The sequence below is a fragment of the Borostomias antarcticus genome (genome assembly GCF_949987555.1).
Source record: "Borostomias antarcticus genome assembly, chromosome: 4".
Lineage (NCBI taxonomy): Eukaryota > Metazoa > Chordata > Actinopteri > Stomiiformes > Stomiidae > Borostomias > Borostomias antarcticus.
Window position 1 is genome coordinate 31,785,150 of NC_140237.1, and position 26,827 is coordinate 31,811,976.

At 44.0% G+C, this 26,827-nt stretch overlaps 1 protein-coding gene across 1 annotated transcript in view; it reads left to right on the plus strand.

Moving 5' to 3' along the window:
• The window catches only part of abhd17c (abhydrolase domain containing 17C, depalmitoylase), a 38,790-nt gene that overhangs the window by 9,575 nt on the left and 2,388 nt on the right, over window positions 1–26,827 (plus strand). The window contains exon 2 of the mRNA XM_084436707.1: window positions 14,662–14,841. Coding sequence (XP_084292833.1) covers window positions 14,662–14,841 — 180 coding nt within the window. The remainder of the gene's footprint in view (window positions 1–14,661; window positions 14,842–26,827) is intronic.

Genomic DNA, 26,827 nt, shown 5'->3' on the forward strand with positions numbered 1-26,827 from the left:
AGGTTGTTTTAAGGTGAGAAAGAAGACCTAAAGCAATGATATGAGGTAATGGACCTAAGGGTGAGAGGAAGATTGCTCCATTCAGACAGAGCTTTGTATTGGAACAACCTTCGACCTACTTCTTTAAAGATTATTGGGACACTGAAAAGGGATATTGCATATGTCTTAGTGGGTATGGTGATCTGCATTGGACAAGATACTGTTTCAGGTAGGAGGGGAAATCAAGCATTAAGCTGCAACTAATTGAGTGAGTCTTACATAAAACAGTGATGGGTTGTGTAGGGACATCTTAGGACAAATCTACATAACGAGTTAAAGAGAACATTAAGGGGCTTAAGATGGGTATCTGAGGTGTTCTGGTAGATACTATCACCATATTCAATGATGGGTAGTATCAGCTTGGAGATTATTCTTTTCCTGACTTTGAATGTAAAACAATTCATTGAGTGATATTGACCCAAGATAGCCAGATGTTCTTTTTATAACATAATCAATATGAGGCTTAAACGAGAGTTCAGGGTCAATCCAGAGTCCAAGGTATTTAAAGGACTCTGCTTTCATCAAGGGTGACCCATCAACATAAACAATATTCGAGTCTGAGATGTGGATGACTATGCTGTGCCCCAAACACCATACTGCATGACTTATTCTTGTTCAAAACAAGTCTGTTGTTAAGAAACCAGTTTAAAACCAGGGCTAAATCTGACTGTAGGGAGTTCTGAATTTGTGTTATATCAGAATGGGAAGTATAAATAACCATATCATCAGCATACAAATGAACAAAACAATATGAACAAATTTGGGGTAGGTCATTAATATAAATAGAAACAAGTAGTAGAGTTAGAGGAGACAGCCATACCATAGGAATTAAAGTCTGTTGAACTACAGATGGATGAGAAATGCTTATTAAAGGCATGGGAAATAGATAGAGGATCAGAAACAATTATCATTGTTTCGTATCTGTTTTATAATGTTTTTGCTACTTTTATTAAGAACACAATTCAACTGATTCCAAAACTGTCTGGGGTTGTTAAAATCCTTAGACGGACTTTCTCTGTAGTAATTGGATTTTGCATTCCTTGTTTTGGTTTTTCATGCATTTCTCAGATACCTGTAGATTTCCCAGGCAGCAGGATCTTAAGACAGGCGGTGTTTAGCCCAGGCTTTATCCCTTTGTTTAAAAAGGCTGGTGAGGTCTGAGCTGATCAGGGTAGGTGTCTACCTTGAACGCTTATAATCCTCATTGGAGCATGCTTATCAATTACATTAGAGACTTCAGAATAAAAACCTTTAGAGGCATAAACAGCAAAAGTTATTAGCTGGAACCTATCCAAATTGAAAAAAGTTAGGTCTTGAATGAAACTGTCTATTCATATTTTTACATTTGTCTTAGTCTAATAAATTTTGGAGGAGAACTCTGAATTTTCCAGACACAAAATATAACAATGATCGCTAAAACAGTCAGACATAACACCAGAAGTAGTTATCCTTTCAGGATTAGTCACCACAATCCAGTCTAACAGGGAAGAAGATCGACCATCGACACTATTGAGTTTATTGATTAACTGAGTAAGATTTACACCGCTCAATACATTTCTCTCATAGGAAGAGGAACGGTCAAGCCAGTTGCTTTTGAAATCGGCCAATATAATCATTTCATTATGTTTCGCAAGGGAATTGATAGTTGACAAAATGCAATTTGTGGAGTGCGATAGAGCATAGGGCGGCCTATAAATGTTCCCAATAGTCAACTGTTTGTTTTCATGGAGAATTCTATTAACAAAGAGACATTCAAAAGGAATTGCATCAACCGTAGGAGTGGTACTCTCAGAAGCAATATTATCAGAAACGTAAGTGGCCACCCCACCACCTCTAGAGACCCTGTCAGATCTATACAGAATATAATTACATTTTGATTTCACCATCTGTGATCTTGCTATGTAGCCATGTTTCAGATCTAGTGATAATATTGGGTTTATAAAGAATAACCCAAGCTCTGAGAAGGTTGATTTTTGGAAGCAGGCTCCTAATATTGATATGAATAACCTTTAACCCATTAGCTGATTCAATGGTGAGTGTAGAAACCATAGAGGGGTCAAGAGGTTGACTTGGGGGATGGGAGGTGAAAGGAGGGAGGGGCGCGAGCAACAAACAGGACAGACAACCACCAAACACCCAGACAGACACAGTAACACGCACACACACGCGCGCACACACACACACACACACACACACACACACACACACACACACACACACACACACACACACACACAGACACACACACAGACAAAACACAGAGGACAGAACAAAATAGAATAAAGCGCATCATGAAAAGCAGACGGCTCAGTCTGCCTGGCCCTTGAGTAATGAAGAGGAAACAAACAAACATGGGTCCAAGATATTTTGAGGAAATCCAGTGTAATCCAAAATCATAATGAAAATAATGATAGGCATGATGGTAGCCAGGGCTTTTCCTAAAGAGAAAGGGATTTTAGCCAGAGCCAAAGGAAAATCACCAGAGCCAAAATGCTACAAATTGAGAATAAAAATATGAATTCAAATCCTCTCCAAATGTGTTTGATAGCTTGCTTCAAGTGCAGCCCATCCCTCTTTCTTGCATTGTCCATGGTTTGGACCACTAGTAATCGAGATCATTAATAGACAGGTTCAGTATCTTTAACCTTTTGGCTTCATATTCTTTTTGTGACTTTGAAATCCGACTGATTTAATGAGACACAAGGCAGAAATGCTAATAAAACGGTATTACTAAAGTTTCACTTAGTTACACAGGGAGCTGCCATCTCGTTCACGACTTCCAGAGCTAACTGAGGGTAGGGGCAAGTGGTACGAGTTCACAAGCCGAAAAAAACAAGTCGTGAGGGGCGTTCCATTTAAAACTGAGTAGTATTGTGTGAATCACAGCTTCACGAGCCAAATGGAATGCAGCATTAGCTGGGACTAAAATGTTCCAATCATTGGGGGTAGGGATGCCCCGATCACGTTTTTTGTGGCTGATAGCGATCGTATGAGCCATATCTGCGGATATACCGTTTTTTGTTTATCCCAGCTGGTATAACTGCTATACCAGTACAGTTTCCATTTAAATACATTGAATCCATCAAAATTAGTCCAAAGTAGGCCTATCCACATTTTATTTTTTGACCATTATGTAAACAATACCATGTGCTTGCGTTCTAGGTCGCACAAGGTGATTTAGCGAGATAACCGGAGTAGTTGCCACATTTTACACTACCCTGAGTCAGAGAGGTGAGTTCAATTCCAGTGGCTCTGCTCCAGCGAACGGACGTCGGCTACATAGCGTGCTGCAACCTAACTTGACGTTACAGGCAAGATCCCTTCTGGGATCACATTTTCCACAGTCCACTCCAGCATCTGTGTTCACCGCAAGCTACCTTTCAGACCATTTGCAATGCAAACGTGTCCTGCCCCGGCTTGCATGCGAGAGAACGGAGCTACACACACACACGCCTACACACACACATGCTGGGGACAGGATGAGAGGGAGAGGGTGTGTGTGTGTGGGAGAGACTGTGCGCTTTGTGTTGAAACTTTTGTACCTTGCTTCCCCCACAAGGCTATTTTGTCCTGGCATACATTGATGGCATATGTTACAAACCTACATGTTTTAGGCTGACATTCATGTGACAATGAATTGGCTCATGTTGTTTAGGTTAAAGTGCCCTTGACAGTGAGTTGGCCATCGTGATTGGCGATTAAAAGGCATTATCGTAATTCCCCAATCTAATTTTTACTGAATATCTGCCGATTCCATTTGCTGGCTGATCGATCTGGGCACCCATAATTCGGGGTACTACTAAGGTCCTTAGTTAACCCAGATAGGCAGACAGGCTAGGATAGGGAGGCCTCTCACCTCAACAGTTCTGTGATGCTTAATGGGTTTAAAGGGAGTTCATCCATTTTGCCGTTAGGCTTTGACAGCTTGTGTTTTCTCCCCCATATCAAGTAGAAGTTCAGATTCAGAATCAGATTCATGCTTTGCGTGCAATGCGTTAACAATAGTGCGATGTGTATATGTGCGATGTGTACAGTTCGAAGTTCATTATTGGTCTGCTGGTTGTGTCTACAAATGTGTGGCTAAATGCAGAGTTGTAGGCTAATAATTATGAAGGAATAAGTGAAGTTGATGTTTGCTGGCTGTTAAAGGACAATGCTCGTTTTTGACAACCTGGACCTTATTTACGACATATTATAAGATGTTTGACTCACCGAGATCACTTTGGTGTAGTTCGGAGGCATGTAGAAGAAATTTAAAATCCAGCGCGAGCCAGTATATCCATGTAATGGCGGTGGACGGGGCACCGAGAATGCCGTTTCTAAAAATCTATTTTCGGCCGCTAAACGGTTGTTTTCATCAATCTGATTTTATGAATCGACAGTTGTGATTCCCCAAAGCGAGGCCTTGTGGTGGTTTTCAAATACGTGGTCTTTAGCCTCTGTAATATGATCTTTAAACGCCTTTCCCCACTTGCTCATTTAACATGTTAAAATGGGCATCATATAGGCCCCACAGGCTGCAGAACTACCCCTTAATACCGGGCTCACACTACAGGATTTTTGGTCCGATTTATCCCCGTTTCACCTTTCCCGACAATCGGAGGAGAAATCTGGTCTGGAACATTAGTTGGCACCGATGTTCATCTCCAGATTATTTTGTAATATGAGAGGTTTACAGATCCAATCTTATACCTCCCGACTGGCTCGCAGACCCATCGGGGCGGCCCTGATAATATCAAATATGTTTGATATTTTGATTATTACGCCACTACTTTACAAGCGAGGCAGTGGTTCGTTGCTCCCTCGGGCACGATAAGATCCTGTAGTGTGTGATGAGCCATTATTTTCGAATTGTGTAGTGTGTGCATGTTTGAGAAGCATATCTGTTAGGATTCTCCATATGTGCGTGATGACACCTGATTTTGAAATCGGTTCGGATTTAAATGTCCTGTAGTGTGAGTCTGGCATAGCCCGAGCACTGTACTATTCACAAGGTAGAATCAAAGGGTTAAGGGAGAAACTATCTTTTACATTAGTCTGGCTCAACGGACATAGGTTTTTGAGATCAGAATCAGTTTTATTGCCAGGTCGGGGTGGCTGTATAGCTCAGGAGGTAGAAGGGGTCATCCAGTGATCGAAGGGTCGGTGGTTCGAATCCCGGCTCCTCCTGACTACCTGTCGAAGTGTCCTTGGGCAAGACACTGAACCCCAAATTGCTCCCAATGAGCAGGCTAGCACCTTGCATGGCAGCTGCCGCCATGTGTGTGTGAATGGGTATATGAGAGGCCTTCATTGTGAAGCGCTTTGGATAAAAGCGCTATATAAGTGCAGTCCATTTACCATTACCATTTACAGGTAGTTTTTACACAAACTAGGAATTTGTTCTGGTCAGTTGGTGCATAACACTGATGGAGACGACATTAGACAGGGTGGTGCAAGGACATCGGCACTCGGTTCCAGTGGGTAAAAGTGCAAGGGCACAAGCTTAGCGCCACCCAAGACGATGGTGATTGGTATAAAGGAATACAGTGCTTTTCTCCCCCTATCTCAGAATGATAATCAGGTTTTGCCAGACCCTTCTCAAGCGGTCGAACAGCACGAAGCAAAGTGTGGAGAAAGGTCTGGAGCTATGCAAGACTACTTTTACATAGACAATTAGGCCTAGGAATTGTATTTGTCTGTATATGATAGAAATCTAATAGGGAAACCCATTGTGCCTGATTTGGGTTGCTTTTTCCCTTTTATATTTTATTTACACACTATGCAATGACTTCTGGCCAGTGTCTTATAAGCCCATGCAGGCTGGGTACCATGAGTGCATGACATTTATAAAATAAGTGGAACAATAAAAAAATAAAAAACATATATAAGTTATAGGACAGTCTGTCATCATGGGCTTGGTAGGGCCATAGCTTATTACTAATGTGTGTGATGTAGGCTAGTCTGGGAGCCAAACTACCTGCAGGTCATTCTTCTCAACATACTGACAAACTGTCCCAGGGTTTTTCCTGCATAGATGATTTTTTGGCGCCCCCCAAAGAGATTTTAGCCAGAGCCAAAGGAAAATCACCAGTGCCAAAATGCTAAAAATTGAGAATAAAAATAGCAAATCAGATCCTCTCCAAAGGTGTTTGATAGCTTGTTTCAAGTGCAGCCCATCCCTCTTTCTTGCATTGTCCATGGTTTGGACCACTAGTAATCAAGATAATTGATAGACAGGTTATCAGTATCTTAAACATTTTGGCTTCATATCCATTTTGTCATGTTGGGAGATTTCCCGCGATTGTGAAAAGTGAGCTCAGTCAGACAGCGAAGCAATTGCATGCGCATCACCCCCTAAAGACCCATTCTGAGCCAGGAAAAACCCTGTGTCCATGTCATCAATTGATATGCAGTTATTCCACCAACCCTCAAAACATTCAGTGTGCACCAACTTTGGCCCCTTCTGTTGGCTGTGAAAGCGCAGCTAATTACATTACAGTTAGAATTCATTGGCCTAAGCTTCCCTGGCTTAGCTTTATCAATCACACTTTAATTAATTTGACCCCATCTATCATATGTGAACACTGAACCATAACCACCAGGGATTCTGTTATTATGAAATATAATTAAGAGGATTAAAATGGCTCTGTAATGTTTGTTTTCCCTGGTTTTAATCCCTCCCAGATGTTGGGTCACTGTGGATTTTTGAGGGCGAGACTTATCAGATCAATCATCCACACACTGTCATGTCTTCTCAGAATGAACTTTTATAGTCCCTGTGTGCTGCATGACCTTTGACCTCCAGCAGCTCTGGCCGTCTTCCTCTTGAGGGGAGTCTTCCTCTTGAGAGGATCAGGTGCTCTTGAACAGTCCTTTCAGGCCTGCGCGGACCAAACGGGGTCAGTGGGCCACATGTTTACAATGACGGCCAAGTGCACCAGAGTCTATAAACCCCGAACTCTGGCTGACCCTTGCATCCTGTCCAATCACTTCTCTTTCCTTTCCGTCATGGCCTCGCTAACCACAGCGCTGTGGCGGGAGGACTTTGGGATAGGGGGATGTTGTGAGGACAGTTGGTCTACAAGCCAAGACAAACAGACTTCTTGTTAACCGTCTACCCTCCCCAACATCTACAGTAACGGAGATGTTTTTTAGTCAGAGTTGACTCACAATTTTCCTCTCTAGCTATCTTTTAAAGTCATTGTTAGCTGTGGCCCATAGCAGCAGGACCACAACAGAATGGTCTCTTAATTATAAATTCTTCATGATGGCAGAACGGACCGCTGTAATGTCTTTGATTGGTCTTGCCAAATGTCACCAGAAGTTGAAATCGAATAGATAGTAGAGAGGGGTCTTGGTGAATATCCTATCCCCTGCCCCAGTCTCCTGACCCAGTTGTGGGTTGTTCTGTTCTGCCTTCTTCAACAGAACTGCTTCTGCATAGCAGTGGCCTCTGCCTCTCTTCTCCATCTGCACTGATCTGGGAACTAGCGTAGCTTCCCAGCGCCAGGTGGATCCCTGAAGCCATCTGCGGGCTATGATTTCACGGGGCAGAAGGCAAAGGAACGAACTTGATTGCAATATTATAGATGGGAGCAGAGCATTCATCTGTGCTGATGTTTGTTGTTAGCTTTGAATAGTGACGTTTAGTCGGAGGATTTGATTCCCGGCGTTCCACTTCAGTGTAAACGGCAAAGGCTGGCAAGCAGGCGATGAGGTTCCTTGCCAGAAAACATCTGCAGATGTTTGTTTTGGCTCCGGGGGCTGTTTCACAAAGCTGAGACTACTGTATATGGCCTTTATACCGGTAACACTTCTCTAGACTCACATAAGTATCTTTCAAAACCACTTAAGCCAGTGCCTTTATTCTCTTTCCGATGCCTCTTATACAGCTGTCCTCTTCACTTTGCTGTGTATTGTCTTATCACCAGGGGTATTTAATTGGCCCGCACATTTTGGTTTGTAGAGGAGGCTCGTGAGGTTGGCACGGACTTCAAGGTTGCCATGGCGTGCTAGTCCCAGTTGTTTCCATGGAAGCTCACCAGTGGATGTGTGCACAGGCCTCATTCTCAATGCCCCGAGTTTGCATATGGAAACACATACTCTCTCTCTCCCTCTGTCTACCTCTCTATCTCTCTCTCCCTCTCTCTCTCTCTACCTCTCTATCTCTCTCTCCCTCTCTCTCTCTCTCTCTCTACCTCTCTCTCTCCCCCTCTCTCTCTCTCCCTCTCTCTATCTCTCTCTCCCTCTCTCTCTCTCTCTCTCTCTCTCTCCCCCTCTCTCTCCCTCTCTCTCTCTCTCCCTCTCTCTCTCTCTCTCTCTCTCTCCCTCTCTCTCTCTCTCTCTCTCTCTCTCTCTCTCTCCCCCTCTCTCTGTAGCTTTCCATTCAGAATGAGTCTCAAATGTTTGGACAAGTGTTTTCACTAAACACTGTTTCTCTTTCCCCTCATTCACAATAATGTCATCTCTTGAGAGGGGAATTTTATGATCAATACCCTGATTAGCGCGGAATGAGAAAATTGCCATGTTTTCTTCACTTCAAAGCCTTCTTATTTCCTGACAATTTAGCAGACATTTTCCATTTTAGAAACTCACTTTTGAAAATAAAAAAAAGGCTTACTTGTTTTAGAACTCATACAGACCAATACCTCGGGCCAATACTCCAAGGTCCAGGTGTGTAACAGCCTCCGGGAGCGTAGGCCTCTGTTCCAGACCGGCACTAACGCATCTAATCAACTCACGCAGACTGGTCAATTCAGGCGTAACTCTTGTCACCCCCACCGAGGACCCGGTATGGTGAAGAACGCTGCCGTTTGGGCTCCACAGACCAACAGATGTTTCTGTGATGGAAGAGGCCTGGTCTACGTCTACGTCTTCATGGGGGAAATTAAAATGGAAGCCGGCTCGTCTCATCCTTTAAAACCTCCGTGCTGCAAGGCCTGACCATCTGATTTCCCCTCGGTTGGAAAACTTGTAGATTTGGCTCTGTAGTACGTTATTAAAGCACTGTGGCTCGTGGCTGCAGGACAGAAAGAGAGGAGGGGGCCCGATACTTCTATTGTGGTAAATATTCTCTCTCTCTCTCTCTCTCTCTCTCTCTCTCTCAGCGGTACAGACCTAAGCCTACCACCCTTTCCGTTTTCATTTCCACACGTTGTCACGCCACATCAGTTTCGGTGGCTAGGTCCGTTGGCTGCTCCCACCCAACCTGAGCTCGCCTATAAAGCAGGTGGATCATTACCGGAATCACTGTCTGCTCAGTGACCTTGGGACTTGATATTGTATTTGTCATCAGTAAAGTATGGAGAGTATGATGATGATGATGACTGTGGTTCTGCTTGGCCAGATGATACTGATTAGATATCCTCCTCTCTCTAGTATTCATGGTTATTCCCTCATCACATGGTTATTCCCTCATCACAGTAACTAAAGCATAGTTTACACTGTATAAGAAGACAAGCTATGGCTCGAAGACGCTCTACATAAATTAGGCTAGTACATGGGTTCCCAAACTCCATCAATGTGGGCCTCCCCTCTGAAAACAGTGACACACCCGCTGGTTGGTTATTGTTGTCCCCCAGTCAGGTCTAACTGGTTGGTTATTGTTGTCCCCCAGTCAGGTCTAACTGGTTGGTTATTGTTGTCCCCCAGTCAGGTCTAACTGGTTGGTTATTGTTGTCCCCCAGTCAGGTCTAACTGGTTGGCTTTTGTCCCCCAGTCAGGTCTAACTGGTTGGTTATTGTCCCCCAGTCAGGTCTAACTGGTTGGTTATTGTTGTCCCCCAGTCAGGTCTAACTGGTTGGCTTTTGTCCCCCAGTCAGGTCTAACTGGTTGGCTTATTATTATATTATTAATATTATTGGTTAATGTGAGGGATTACATTTGATACCGTTCGGGCTATGCCAAGACTGTACTTTTTTTTCCTTTTTTTGTAGTTTTTTAGTCTACATCCCAGAAGCTATGGAACTGGACAGTATACAGTTATGAAACTCTGTCAAGAATAACTGCCATCTTTCAAGCAGTGATGTACTATCCTGTGAGACGCACAAGACAGATATTTCCTTTGTCTGTCCTCGTTCAGTCTGGGTTTAAAGCCTTTTGAGTCTGGGTTTAAAGCTTTTTGGCAAAAGCTTTTTGGCTAAAACTAAATATTTTTGCCTTACCGGCCAACTAGGGCTGGGTATCGAGTCGAATTTCAAGAATCAATTCGATTCCGATTCACAAGGTTCAGAATCGATTATCACGGATTCAATTCGATTCGATTCGATTCAATATCGATTCGGTTAGTGTTACTAAAACCTCCTCATACAGCGTTTTTTCATAGAGCCCAAATATCTCCAAAGCTGCTGCTGCTAATCACTTGTTAACGAAATCTCTGATCAGCTGTAGTTTGTATATTTTTGAGGTTTGAAATTAGGATAGAGGACACTACTAGTTGCTCCTCAAGCAGAAACAAAACTTATGTCCGGTAGCTTTCTTTCAAGGAATTCCAAAATAAAAGTCACGAAAACAATTACACTACAAAAAACACAACTTTTTTTTTTTTTTTACTCGGCATTGGTCCGAATGGTATACTGTATACTGAAGTGTGAAGTCTACTGAATATGATATATACAGAATAATATTTGGAGGGCCTATTCATCAGTTAATAAGAGATAATAATGGGCAACCTTAATCTAAAACTAGTGCTGCAAGCAGCAGTGAGCGGGCCCTCGCACCCCACGCGGGTCGGGGTGTGGCGCCGTTAAAGGGTGTGCTATTTCGGTGTCCAGTACTGACAGAAACTTCCTGTCACCAGTAGGTGGCGCTCTAAGCGTGACTCAATACCGATGCATAGATGTGTTCAGGACAGTACCTTGATGAAGCGTGAGAAATGTTGTGTAAATCGGACAAAGTATGTAGGAGTTATGAGGACTTCCTGTAAGCAGTAGGTGGCGCTGTAAGTATGACGCAATACTGACCTACAGATGTGTTCAAGATGCGACCTTCATCAAGCATGAGCAATTTGGAGTAAATCGGATAATGTATGTAGGAGTTATGAGTACTTCCTGTTTCACCAGTAGGTGGCGCTGTAAGTGTTACTCAATACCGACGCATAGATGTGTTCAGAAGGTGACCTTCATGAAGCGTCAGCAATTTGGTTCAAATCGGATGATGTATGCAGGAGTTATGAGGACTTCCTGTTTCACCAATAGGTGGCGCTATAAGTATGACGCAATACTGACACATAGATGTGTTCAGGACAGAACCGTCATGAAGCGTGAGATAAATCGGACAAATCGGATAATGTATGGAGGAGTTATGAGGACTTCCTGTTTCACCAATAGGTGGCGCTATAAGTATGATGCAATACTGACACATAGATGTGTTCAGGACAGAACCGTCATGAAGCGTGAGATATATCGGACAAATCCGATAATGTATGGAGGAGTTATGGGGACTTCCTGTTTCACCAATAGGTGGCGCTATACGTATGACGCAATACTGACACATAGATGTGTTCAGGACAGAACCGTCATGAAGCGTGAGCTATATCGGACAAATTGGATAATGTATGGAGGAGTTATGAGGACTTCCTGTTTCACCAATAGGTGGCGCTATAAGTATGACGCAATACTGACACAAAGATGTGTTCAGGACAGAACCGTCATGAAGCGTGAGATATATCGGACAAATCGGATAATGTATGGAGAAGTTATGAGGACATCGTGTTTTATGGCGAAATGTCAAACTTTGGCGGGGCGCCACGGCAAGGGTGTTTGGTGAAAACTCAATTTTCTTGATAACTTTTGATCACAAAGGGCTTAAGATGAAGCTGACCGAGTATGAAGTTGATCGGATGAAATCTGTAGGAGGAGTTCGTTGAAATACGAGGCATGGAAATGGTCAAAACAAGGACAAAATGGCACATTAAAAGCAAAATGGCGGCCTTCCTGTTGCATGTTGGGTACAGCTCTAAGAGACATTTTAGTGTGGCTCGATGAAATACATATGCCCTCCGAATTTCGTTCGCCTACATCAAACTGAAAGGTGGGGCTCGCCATTTGAAACTTTCCAGGGGGCGCTCTTGAGCCGTTTTGCCACGCCCATTTCCGTCACCCATGAATTATCAAATTTTTCACCGGGACTGACGTATCTGCAAAGTTTCATCCGTTTTCATCGATGTTTAGGCCGCCAAAAAGGCATTTGTTTTGGAAGAAGAAGGAGAAGGAGGAGAATAATCCTTCGAAATACAATAGGGCCTCGCACCGCCAGTGTGCTCGGGCCCTAATAATAATCCTTCGAAATACAATAGGGCCTCGCACCGCCAGTGCTCGGGCCCTAAATATGCAAGCAAAGACAGTGTCATCATAGGTGACAATAATATGGGTAAGACCATTCTAAGAGGAGAAGTCGTTTTTTGTGGGGGGGTTTTTATAAATCGGTATCTGTATCCTGAGGAAAATAATCGGTGATCGGTATCGGCCCAAAAAATTCAGATCGGAGCATCCCTAGTAGGGCTGCACAATTAATCGTGAATTCATCGAAATCGCGATTATGACCTCCGCAATTAGCTAATCGCAAAAGGCCGCAATTAATGTGATTACTAATTTTGCTTTGAATTGAGTGTGTTAGGTCTACACGGACTAATCACAGGCGCTTATGCTGTCTGACCAATCACATGCGTTCCCGCTGAGAGCGCTGTGTGCAGCAATTTCACTGAGAAGACAGATAGCCGTAGGTCAAGACAAGTGTCACAAGTGTACCCGCAGCCGTGAGTAGTGAAAAAATGAGCAAAAACAAGGTCAGTGAGTTGGTAGCGAGAAAGGGATCAACGTCCGTGATTTGGGAGCATTTTGGTTATTATATATTAATATTATATATTAAATATTAATCACAATTATTAATCACAATTACCATTTGGAATCAAATAATCGCAATTATCATCTTTTGTCATAATTGTGCAGCCCTAATCCCTAGCTATCATGTCTCCCTGTCTCATTCTTTCCTGCATTTCAGGCAATGGAGGTTGGTTGTCTTTTTTTGAGAGGCAACAGGGAGAATAAAGTGTAAAAAAGTAATTGTTTGGTTGCTTAAGTAAATAACTAACTTTTTATGAGATATCTGTTCTCTCTTTTTAGGGAAAAAGAAACATTGAAATTCTGATTAAAATGTTTCAACTGTGAATCTGGATATTAACATACTTGTATTTGGGGTTGTAATTGGGATGGATATATTATGCGCCTTGCAAGAGCCATGTATCTACTCACACACAGAAATTCCAGTTTCAAAACGCTCCAAAAAGTGTAATTTGCATATTAAAATCACTAACAATTTCTTCTGGGGGAGGATTCCCCCGGACCCACCTACCATAACTTGGTTTCGGACCTGTCACCTTTTTCACTCTCGGGAGTTTGCAGGTCTGTTAATTACATTCTCTGTCAAGTTATGCAACACATCAATACTAGGGCTGGGTATCGATACTGATTTCCAAAAATGAATGAATGAATGAATCATTGAATTAATTAATTAACTATTAATCATACCTTCATTTATTCATTCATTCATTAAATAAAAGACCGATTTTGGGATTCATGAATCGATTCTGAATCATTTGATTGAGAATCGATTCAGAATCAATGAATCAATTTTTTAAACCCAGCCCTACGGCCAACTGACTGGTAAATGAAGAAATTTACCGGCCAGACTGATTTTTTTTTTAACCAGCCACTGGCTAGCAAATAGTTCATTTTACCCCTACTGGGAGGCATATCTGAGGCTCTTTCAGGAGTGTCTGGTTCCCCTGGCCCTTATCACACACACACTGCTTGTCTGGTACCCCTCCCACCCACCCCTCCCTTAGCCTCGTGAGACCACCTTGATCTAGCTTGCTCACATTCGGTCTCTATCCACTGCGGAGCAAAATGAATGTGAGCTTGTGAGATCAGGATGGTCTCTCAAGGCTACCCATCCCTATTCTGGCCCGGCCTCCCCCAGCAGAGGAACCCAACCCGGGGAAAATGCAGCACCGTGCCAAGCACGGCCAGGCGCATACCTGAAACCTGGCGATCAGGGTCCCCCCAGGACAGGCCGCCTGCTGCTCACCCCTCTCCATCTCCTCCTCACTTCCATTCTCCGCTCGTCTGTCCCCCGTTCTCTCCACACACCATGTTACTGGGCAGACCTGTGTTTTATTGGGCAGTAATGTGTGTGTTAGTATGAAAGCCAGACTGCTGTCACTGACAAGTCTCTCGGCCTGCTTTCAAGTGTCTAATAAAACGGGCTTTTATGGCGCTGACCTTTCTCCGTATCCTCTGCCTGTCCCTCCCACCTCAGCCCCGGGACCTACCTAACTAGATGGCTACAGCTGCATCATGGCTCCTCAACCTCTCCCTAAACTCAGGCCGACGGGTTAAAAGCGCATCGTGTCATATATTTTTATGTCACACAGAAACCGATTTGATAAGGATTAGCCTGAAATGGCATCTTAAGTTGCATAAGTATCATAATCGCTGGGAAGAAGGGCTTATTACATCTGAGACACCTTGAGGGATACAATCTCCACAATGGCGGCAATCTGGCAACTTTGTACTGTGCCTTTTGTGATCTAACACTCCTTCTCTTGTTTCCCTTCCTCTGTTCTCTCTCTCCTCCCCCCAGGTACGGAGTGACGCCAGAAAACATCATCCTGTACGGGCAGAGCATCGGCACGGTGCCCACGGTAGACCTGGCGGCGCGCTACGAGTGTGCCGCCGTCATCCTGCACTCGCCCCTCATGTCCGGCCTCCGTGTGGCCTTCCCCGACACACGCAAGACCTACTGCTTCGATGCCTTCCCCAGGTGGGTGTCTAGTGGTATTATGTTTGCAGTGTGGCAGGTGATAACCCTTCTGCCGATGAAAGTGGGTAGAGTGGGGGTAGGTGGGCGGGGGGGAACATTGAAATTATCCTTGTGAGACCATTCGTATCTCGCAAGCTTGCGTTCAGTTTCTCTGCAGATCAGTTTGGCCTTCCCCTTATCTCGAACGACTTCAGCGGGTGAGACTACTTGCCTTGACAGACAAACTCCTTCAGTCAATCAGTAGCAAAACCTTTGCCAAATCCCAAATGTCTTTTCCGCCGAGAAACTTTTTACCGTAGATCCCTTTGTACTGTTCAAGGCAGCTAACGTTAGTTTACCATATTTGGCACACAAGCTGCAGGCCAACCTGCTATTCGCTAGCTAGCCAGCCAGATTGTTTTGTCAGCTCAGACAGCTAGATAGAACTAGTCAGCCAACGCAAAACATATTCAGATATACATAGATAGTTAAGCTTATGAAAGTCTTGGTTCAAGCCTTGAAGAAACATTTCAGGTCTGGTTATTTTGCATAATGCCTGCGTATCCTGCAATTTCTTGGTCACTGAGCTAAGCTACCTGATAATTGAGGTCTCAATCTTCCTCTCACAGTACAATATCAGACAGAGGATGATGTTTTTAATTAAGTAGGTGTATGCTGAAGTGGGTCACATGGTATTTTTTATTTTTTTTACCGTGGTATAGAAGCAGTTCAACTTATTTGTAAGTAGGGCTGTACCCGACCCTGAATTTTGTGAGTCGAATCAGATTTGCCTGTTCAAACCAGAGATTTGCCAATCCATTCCTCTTTTTTTGTTCTCATATTACTAGGCTGAGGGAAGACAGCGGGAGTTGGGACAGCTAACAAACTTAAACTCGCAGGCAGCACAATAAAATACCTATTTTTCTTGCTAAACATGCATCTAGCCCACATCTAGTCCATCTACTTCGGATGCCCCCTTGTTTTTATGCAGTGTAAGTTTCCCATAGCCTATGGTTGGGCGATCGGATGATAGTGTCCTCAACTGCACATTTCAAAGTGTGCGCTAATCAGGCACATGCTTTGGGCAGCAGTAAACAAGGAAATGTTTTTGCTGTCCCTAAAGCATTTTCGCAGATGTTAGAGCTCAATCTGTCAATGTGGGAGAAAAAAAAATCCAGAGGACAACTTAATTAATAAAAGAAGATGGATCTAGGAAAGCTGTTTTGTGTTGTGATATTCCGTTTGGGAAATGTACGTGATTGCTGGCGCATAGTAGGCTAGGCTCATATTAAAGGGGATAGGGGCTCCCTGCCTTCTTCCCTCTGCTATATCAGTCTTAATACATTACATTACAGTCATTTAGCAGACACTTTTATCCAAAGCGACTAACAATAATTGCATTTGATGTAGAAAAAGCCAATGTACTACTACTTGCCGGAACTCACAAGTGCATCTCCTTTCTAAAACAAGTGACTAAGAGCATAATCTACTGCTGAAGGCAAAGTACAGGAATAGCAATCTCAATAGTGGAGCAGATAAGCATAACAATTGTGCATTTTGTGATAAAAGCTTGACATTTGGTACAGTTATAGCCAAGGGCATTCCCAAAAAATGGGAGATTTGGGCATCATGATTTTTCAATATGTTGCCCATGGCAACAATTTTCTAAATGACCGCCTGTGGCGACAGTTCTCTGATCAATTTTCTTATCAGGGATAGATATAATATGATCAATTCAGATGCGGCTATCTAGTGGGGCTAACATTAGATAGCATTTAGGAAACTAAACTACACTACTACTAAACTATCACAACCAGGACTAGATTCATACTGACTACAGAAGTGTATTTAGCTGCCACTGAGCCCCATGCTGTGTTTCACAGCAGTGGTGTCACCAGTGTGGCCTGGCTGTGCTTCAACATCCACTTTATTAACATTTATGTAAAACATAACTAAAGAAAGTCAAGTTGTGTCCCTGTTTTTGGTGGCCTAATGGTTTAGACAGGTGTTTGCACTGCAGTAGACCAGGGTTCAAAACCACCCCTGTGCAATAACTAAAAAATACACTGCAGACTAGTTGAAATCTATCGCAATTGCATTGCCAGCCTTAATATCTCATTAGTAAATGCTGTGTAAAGCATAGATAGTTTACACTTTAGATCAACTCCCACATAATACTTTATCAACGGCCTATGCTTAAATGCTATGCTTAAATGCTTTTTAACTACTTGAATTCATCATGAATTACAGTATTATGAAGTGTTTATAAATCATCTATTAACCCACTTACTAACCATTTGTGCATGGCATTACATGGATAAATGCATGCATAATGTACAGTTTGACAATCATTAACTTCCATGTTATAAACAACCTGATGAACCAACAACTCATGAAAAACTTGTTTGTAATTGATACGATACGTAATTTACAAATTGTAAAATACATTGTTTATAAAGTATGAAAAAACAGTGAATAAACACATTTTACATTAGCTTATTAATGAAGAATAAAACCTTTACACATGTTTTAATAAATTGCTTACTTATGTGTAATAATGAATGAATAATGCTTTATAAATGATGAATTAAGTACTTAAATGCTTTATAGTGTGCACTTATTATAAAGTGTTAACATTATTTTTTATGATTTGACAGATCATCCATATCAGACTAATCCAGGCTACTTTATTGCAATTACAATTTCCATACCAGTCATGGCCACCATCTTGAAAAATTATCTTGATGTAAATTCCCTATAATTCATTGCCGCCATTGTCGGATGTAGTCCAAAATCCCTGTGGGAAAAATGAATGGGATTCGTTAAAAATGCAGAATATAAGTTGTGTGTTCAACAGAGACCCCCAGAATAGAGTACTTTTTGTCCTAAACGTTACAACCCACAATGGCGGCAATGCTAACTTTCAAGGCACTCGGCCTACAAAGTGACATCAGATCTCACCCCTCTATTAGCTTACTGCTTTGCCAGCGGCCTGTATTTCACATCAGCTATCAATCAATCAAAGCTTTATTTGTATAGTACATTTCATACACAGAGGCAACACAATACGCTTTACAGAGAACAAGGGAGGTGGGCATAAGTCCCACCCCTACATATTCCAGAGGGAAGCAAAAAAACAGTTTCACCCAGGGGCCAGAAAGGTGAGCTGTAAAAATGATTGCGACCCAAGGGGCTGCGTTCCACTTGGGGACAGAACGGTAGTTAGAACGCAGTCCCTGATTGGTCCGGTCACATTTCCAATTTCTGGAAATCGTTCTAGATCGGGGGAATGCCAGACTGATCTGCGGAGAGAAACAGAATGTGAGCTTGTGAGATAAAGATGGTCTCACAAGGCTACATTGCAATGGGAAGTGGGTGATTTTGGTGGTAAGGAGTATATGGGGAGGTTGTGGGAGCTGGGAAGTTATGGGTCCTGTTCTGGGCAGCGCTGTGGGATATCTACCCAGAACAGGTGCAGGTGTGAGGGATATTGATCTGGAGGGATATCTGTCCAGGACAGGTGCAGGTCTTGGAGGGGATGAGGATCTGGTGAGATATATCTCCCCAAGACAGGTGCAGGTGTGAGGGACAGAGATGTGGAGGGCTATCTGCCCAGGACAGGTGCAGGGCTGGGGATAGGGGATGTGGAGGAAGCTGAAATACAGCCATGCTTCTGAGGAGGAGCTGCAGGCCTGATTGGATTTTTGGGGGTGGCTTTTATCTCTCCCCTGCAGAGCCGAGCATAAGGGGCAGGGGTAGTAACTCAGCAGGCAGGAGAGGAATGGAGAGGAGAGAATGGAAGGGGAGGGGTGGGGAGAGGGCCAGTGGATCTACAGACCGCTGGGGGTAGTAACTTTCTATGCACGGTTAGGTAGGGTTAGGATAGGGCCTCCATGCACGGTTAGGTAGGGTTAGGATAGGGCCTCCATGCACGGTGAGGTAGGGTTAGGATAGGGCCTCCATGCACGGTTAGGTAGGGTTAGGATAGGGCCTCCATGCACGGGTTAGGTAGGGTTAGGATAGGGCCTCCATGCACGGTTAGGTAGGGTTAGGATAGGGCCTCCATGCACGGGTTAGGTAGGGTTAGGATAGGGCCTCCATGCACGGTTAGGTAGGGTTAGGATAGGGCCTCCATGCACGGTTAGGTAGGGTTAGGATAGGGCCTCCATGCACGGTTAGGTAGGGTTAGGATAGGGCCTCCATGCACGGTTAGGTAGGGTTAGGATAGGACCTTGTCTGGTATAGTTGATCAGTCTCCAGGGCGACCTCTGGAGCGGAATCTGTCAGGTGCGACCAACCATTTTCATTGGCCGCACCGATGCGGCTTACCTTTAGCAGGTCTGTCTCTGTGTGCCTATGTGTGTGGTGTACCCCCCCTCCCCACCCACCCCCCACCCACATTCTGTGAAGACCTGCCCCTACTCTGCCTCTCAATGCCTCTGACCCTGATATTCTTTGCTGAATGGCTTAATTAGAATTATTATTATTGTTGTATATTGCATTTGTTCTGTTGATATGTGTGTCTCTGTTTGAACTCATGAACACTGTAAATGAGGGAGTGCTTTATTAGTATAAATAACGGTTTGAAATTAAATGAATGCGGGTTGGGGGTAAAAATAAGGCCTATGTGCGCCCTGTACCCCTCGAGCGATATTACAACCTTAAAACATACCGGCAACTCAAAATGAATAGAACTATTGATAGATTTTTCGGCAAGAAAAATGCCCATTACACCCAGCCATGAAAGGCCCAGCCCAGACCTAACATCTGTCCCGGTAAAATGCCTAATCCTGACCCTCCGAGCCTGAGCCTACCACATACAAGAAGGCCAAAATATATGCCTTTCGCAAAGAATGTCATGTCCATTTTCCGTGGCTCAGATATGATGAAACATTATGCATTGTAGAGTGCAGCCAAAGCATTGCTGGGGACACTGAGAACTGTTGGAACATCAACGTCATTTCATACATAAGCCTAGTATTTTGGGTGGATATGAAATCTATCCTCCATTTTTTCTTTAGCTGTGCCGCTGCTCAGAAGTAACCTGATGTGCGCCAAATGGTTTGTTTTGTGTGGATCAGGATAGTCTCACGGGGCTAACACAGAAGAAAAATAAAAACTTAACTAGCAAACCTGCTTTAAAAACTAATTAAAACTAAACTGAAATTGAAAACAAAAAGTTAAAACGATATAAAAATAAAAACTAATGAAAAAAAGCAGAACTATTATAACCTTGGTGGGGCCCTGGTCTCTCATGTGGACCCAGACACCCTGCGTCTGGAGCTGTCTGTATCCCTACAGGTGTTAGTCAGTCCTGCGTCATCCGGACCCAACACCTGCCGTACAGCTCCCTGTCACCCACAGCCTGGGGCTTCAGACATCTCCAGCTGAAGGTCACAGTGTTAACCTCCTAACGGTGTGATATACTGATTATGTAGGGATGGCATGTCATGTGGAACAAGGATTAGATCTCTTGCAACGATGTGTTTTTAGCACTACTGGTCGAGTTAAAGGTGGGGTAGGCAACCTAAGCACTGCATTTTACATCCCAACAGCAATCAATAAATAAAATGCTTTGTCGCTAAAATAAAATAAAAATCCATAATCCGTGAATGTTGCAGGACTGTAATAAGTCCGTCCAATCAGAAAATGTCTGAAATATTCCGGTTTGGTTGTGAGCGGGTGAGATGAACGCTCGAGGCGCTCCCGTCTATCTATATTAACCCGATTTGAAACGAAAAAGCACCTCTGTCAGTCTCGTCAAATGTCTAGAGAGGCGCCTGGACTGCAGAATGATCCGTGGGCGCTTGAAAAGTAGGAATATTAACGCTAATCGAGAACATCCAGCAAAACGTTCTACTACAAGTAGCTAAACAGTAGAATAGCTAAACGGTAGAGAAGCTATCAGCAATGGCCGCAGGCGGATCGGGTGCCATCGCTATGGAGCAACTAATTGCGGAGCTGGACAAACGGCGAGGCAGTTTGAGAGGATATGTCTACTTTGATAAAAGGGTTAGAGTCAATCCATCCTGTTCAGACCTCCGTGGATTTACTGTGTCAACGAATGGACGCTTTCCGGAGCCGCCTTGACCTTAACTTTGAGAAACTTGGGTGACAAAACACAGATATTTGTGACACCAGAAGAATGATGACCCATAGGCCTACTAGATACCGGCTCTTATAAACAAAATAACAAAATTATATGGTAGGCCCACGTTAAAGAAGTAGTAAAGGGAAAATGCATGTTTAGCCCTGTTTTAAGGTTACTTATGATCATATACAATGGTTCAGATCAAAACGTTGACAAAACTAGCATTTTTGAGAAAGTCTGATAATTGCTCTACCACCGTTTTGGTCATACAATGGATGTGGATGGGCATCTTGAAAAATTATTCAAAAACATGTTAAACTCTCGATTTCAAAGACAAGAAGTCAATGAGGTTTTCAAAAAGTTCTATCAAAACCTTTACCCCTCACAAGGTGATATATCAGCAGATCTGTATGATCCCTTTTTTTCATCTGTTAATCTTCCTTGCTTATCCACTCAAGATAGGGACTCATTAGGTGATATTATGCTACAGGAGATTCAGGGTGCTATCAAAGATTAGGCAGTGCCCCTGGAGATGATGGATATCCATCTGACTTTTATAAAAAATGTAGTTATATTTTTGCCCCAAGACTTCATTCGTTTTTCGTAGTGCCCTAGAAAGGAGCATTCCTGACGGGGCTTCCTGACGGCATGAGATCAAGTATTATCACTCTAATTTATAAAAAAGGTAAAGACCTTCAGCACTGTGGCAACTACAGGCCTATTTCTCTTGGTAATGTTGATGGGAAAATACTTGCTAAGATCCTTGCAAAAAGACTTAAGAATCTATTACCCACCATAATACACTCAGATCAAGTGGGACTTGAGAATCTATTACCCACCATAATACACTCAGATCAAATGGGACTTGAGAATCTATTACCCACCATAATACACTCAGATCAAATGGGATTTTTTAGAGGAAGATCATCTTTTTTATTTATTTTAGTGATTTCAAGTCACCCAGAGACAGCTGTCCCAGCAATGTGTCCTCTAATTGATAATTTTTCTCAAATATCAGGTTACAAAATGAATTGGGCTAAATCAGAGGCTATGCTCCTCTCAACAACGCATCCCCCGTAACAAGGGCAGACTGGTCATTCAAATGGGTATTTAGGCATAAAGCTCACACCAGGTGTTAAAAAATGATGCAGATTAACCTTCAACCTATTATTCATAATACCCAGTACCTTGTGCAAAATTGGAGTAAATTAACAATATCCCTTCTGGGCAGAATTAACTTAATAAAAATGATTATAGCCCTTAAAAAAAAACGATATAATGTATGTTGCCTCTTACCTTCCCACCATCACTCTTAAAAGAGTACAACATTGCCAGTATTTGGCAGGGTAAGAAACCCCTTTTCAACCGTACCAAGCGTTATGCTGCTAAGCCTCAGGGTTGGACTCTCCCTTCCTAGAATGGAGTTGGTGTCACTGGTCCTTCTCACTCTCACAATTAACAAAAAATAACTTGGCACCTGATTCAGTCCCTGCTTGAAACAACTCAGTCCCTTTTCAATACAGGACTTCCTAACAAAGTTAGGACGACCGATTCCCAACCAAAACCCAGTCTTGGAATTTACAAGGGAAAGTTGGAAAATGGCCCATCAATACACAAAAACTAACCCTCGTCTTACAGAAATGGCCTCTTTGTCATAGTAAAGCATTTAGAACAGCTAAGAAATCTTTCTGCTGGCCCAAATGGGTTAGTGGAGGGATTATGTTTTTAGAAGATCTCTACCAGGATGGCCATATGGTATCTTTTAATTATTTGAAGGATAACCATAATCTATCACAAACAGACGTTTGGAAATACCTACAGCTTAAAAACTTGCCACAGTGATCAAGACCAAACCAAATCCACTGAGACGTCTCCAGGACCTGATGGAAATCCCCATAGAAAAGAAGGAACATGAAGATTCTATGACTATATTAGGAGCAGTAACGCACCCAATATAGGTGGACTTAAAACTACCTGGGAGAAGGACATAGGGAGGGAAGTTCCAGAGGAGTCCTGGCGTGAGGCGGTGTCCAGGTATACCTCCGCCCGAGAAGCCCAATCACAGCTAATGAACTGTAAAATCATTCATACGCCCAGCAAAATGGCCAGGCTCAAGTTAAGAGATAGTGACACATGTTGGTGTTGTAATACTAAAGTGGGAACAGTGATACATATGTTATATGAATGTGATAGGGTAAATACATAGCAAAAAATAGTCTCTTTTGTAAATAAGGTCTAAGATCTTTAATTAAAGATCCTGCAATGTGCATGTTGGGTATCCTGCCAGAGAACCTAATCCTACTCCCGTCTCAGGAATTATGGTGTCTCTTAGCAATGGTCTCTGGCTATAGAATTATCTTAAGGCAGTGGAAGTCAACAACGGTCTCTGTTTGAACATTGGATAGAGCTGATGTCCAACACTGCTAGTTATAAGTGGCATTTAGATATCTTTTGGAAAACATGTAGTCCTTTCTTAGAATGTGTTAAACAAAGTATTAGTAGTAGGGTTTCATGGCCTTTGTGTACGAAAAATGTTTATAAATGTGTTTAAAATGTGTTTTTTTATTAAAACATTAAACTTTTTTTTTTTTTTTATAAATAAGAAATGGTTGGATGGCCTACCTGCCTGTCATCCTACCTAGCGAGTGTTGCTTCCCCCCAGTTTGGAGGGAGATCTTAAAGAAGGGGTGGGGATTTTGTCGGTTGGATTGTTCAAAAAACTAGCTTACTCTTCCTGGTTTCTCCAAAATCACCTACCCTACCTTTAACTTGATTAATAAAATGTTCTTTTTGGTGCGATGTGCTGTATCACCATCATCAAGCTGGTTCTTGGGTTTATATTTCTGTCATACTGTAGAAGTAGCAATGCATCTCGCTTTTCATTCCATGTCCCCACTGTGTCAAAGCACGTGTACAAAGTGTATCCACCAATCACAATCCTGAATAGGCTTTCCCACCAATCACAATCCTGAACAGCCTTTCCCAAGTCCAGTAGTCAAGCATTCTCTCAGTACAGTGAAATCTCTTGAGGATGAAACGATCCTCAAAAGGGCACTGGCGTTTGCTCCATTATATGGAAGTGGTCTCTTAAGAGATCAAATGTTGAGTAAAGCACTGTCCTGGGCTTATCGTTCAGCAGACGGCTGCTCCGAAAGGTTGCAGGACAATTAACTCTTCTAGCACCTGAGCCAAAACCACGCTGTGGAATGAGAGGGAAGTGTGAAAGTTTAGACAGGAGATGCTGGTGCTTTGAGCAATCCCACTCGCAAAACTTCTGGTAAACCACTAATGACTCGCTGCATCGTTTTATATATATCCCATATAGCCAAAGATATGGCACCTGTCTAAACATTAAAAGCCCAGCCTCAAAAAGCTTCTTGCCACAATTCACACTGAGAAAAAAAAGAAAGTCCAGATATAAATTGGGGTAACCCATGAATTCAAGCTATTAGGCCATCTCGCCCAGCCGTGCGGGTCGGTGTGGGTGTGTGCGCGCGGGTGTGTGTGTGTGTCTAAGGCCTTCCAGCGGTGAGTACTGCCTTTAGAGGGATCAGATGTGTCACGCCTGTGAGGAATACAGCAATTATCACCCTAACATCTGCTGAAAAGTCATCTTTCTCTTAGTCTCTCTGACCCTGGTTTAGTATCTCCGTCATCACTTTATTGAGCACAGGCTTCTCTCTCTGTATACGTCTCTCCCTCTCCTCTCTGTATCCTCTCCCTCAGTACTCACACATTGCCCTACTTTGATGTTTTACTGTAAGGCCTTTGATGTTTTACTGTAAGGCCTTTGTGCATGTCATCAACATGGCTCCAGCCCCCTGTCTCCATCACACGTTCTCAGGACCTCCTCGATAACAACATGGATTAACGTGTCCACTATCAGCGTGATGTTTCACTACTCGCCTATTAAAAAGAGAGGGGTCCCGCACACTGTCCTCAGTGGCAAACTCAACTTTATTATGGCAAGAAACACCGACATACCAACATTATGGCAGGTCCACCGACCTTTGTCAGGTTTGACAGGTTTGACGAAGGTCGGTGGACCGAAACGTTGGACCGAAACGTTGTTTCTTGCCATAATAACGTTGAGTTTGCCAGTGAGGACAGTGAGTTTGCCAGGACGTTGAGTTTGCCCGTGAGGACAGCGTGCGAGACCCTCTCTTTTTCTACGCCAAGTCTTTGACGTTTTCCTACGCACCTGTCTACATCTCTGAAGGATTTTATTACCCCTTTACTACTCACCTATTACCAACAGTCTAATATCACATCACATTTGTTCATTTGTAGTTAGATTCACCAGTAAAAATTTGATTTGTTACCAGACGAGTGTAGATTTTCAACGTACTAAGGGGGGCGTAATAAAGGAATCCACGTTGGAGTATTCTCGGTACAGGTGTTAGTTAATCTGTCACTTGAGCGTCAAGTGCATCTTGGAGTGGCGGCAAAGCGCTCCACATTGTTCTGGAAGTGGTGAGTGAAGAGCCAGGGAGAGAGCGGCGCTCTCGGTGCGAGAGACCGCGTTAAGTGTCTCATCACGCCAAAAAACGCTCGCCGCCGCGTCCCTTTCATACTGAAGTGTTGTTTGAACCGGCGATGGGACGCCATCCCATCAGCAACAGCCGCAATGGCCGCCCCCCTTCTGGCCGCTCTGGGTGACTCAGCTCTCCGTTAACGTGGAGTAGATCTGGCTCAGCAGCGCAGGGAGTAATGAGACCATGTGTTCTGTGTTCCCACACCTGGGGAGAATAATTGGAAGGACGGAACGACAGTCGGTTGATCATCGCTCGGAGGGGAGAGAGAGGGAGAGAGAGCGAGTGAGAGAACACAAAAGGTTGAAGAGGAGAACAGACAGGTGTGGAATGAGCTGGGTAGATGGAGAGCTGACAGCCAAAGCGCCGACGAGAAGTCGAGTAATGATGGCCATGGGCAGGCGGCAGCCATGCCATAGAAATGCAGATGCATTTCCCCATCTCCTGTTCCTGCCCATGGTGTGTGTGCGTGCGTGCGTGCGGGCGCGCGTGTGCCTATACTGTAATGAGTGATAGGAGCACGTAGTCCTCCCTCCCTTTCTCTCTGTCTCTCTCTTTGTCTCGTGTCTCTCTCTCTCTCTCTCACAAACACACACACTATCTCTCTCTCTCTCTCTCTCTCTCTCACAAACACACACACTATCTCTCTCTCTCTCTCTCGTTCTAGTCCTCACCTCTGTCGGGTTGCCTCCATCCATGTCTTTCCCTCCGAGGGCCTTTCAGAACCCAGTAGAACCCAGCCCGAGTGTGTGGTGGCCGGTCAATAGAACCCAGCCCGAGTGTGTGGTGGCCGGTCAATAGAACCCAGCCCGAGTGTGTGGTGGCCGGTCAGTAGAACCCAGCCCGAGTGTGAGGTAGCTGGTCAGTAGAGGCTGGTCAGTAGAGGACTGGAGGTCCCGTCGGCTCTGTGGGAATGAACAACAGGACCGCTTGAATGTTTAATGGGCTGGCGGTCTTCATCTTCGCAGGCTGCAGTGTTGCGTGGCTAGGAATGTTAAGTGCAAGCGTGCGCGTGTGTGTATGTGTGCATGCGTACGTGTGTGTGTGTTGCGTGGAGTAACCTCACCCACCCTCTCCACAGAGCACGGAGCTGCTCATGCTTTTATTCTATCATATTATTATTATGATTTTTTCTGGGGAAAGCGCCACGGAGCCCCGCCCTTCCCCGGAACCCCGCCCTTCCCCGGAGCCCCGTCCTGCCACGGTGCCCTAGCTTCTCCCACGGCCCTCTCCATTCAAGCCCCCCCGGGGGGGCCGCGGATATGCTCTGCACTTCATCTCCCGCCCCGGCCCCCTAACGCGTGGCAGGCTCAGCGTCTGCCTCGGCCTCTAACCCAGCACCTGCGCTGGTCTCTGGGGAGGCGCCCCCCGACTCTGCGAGGGA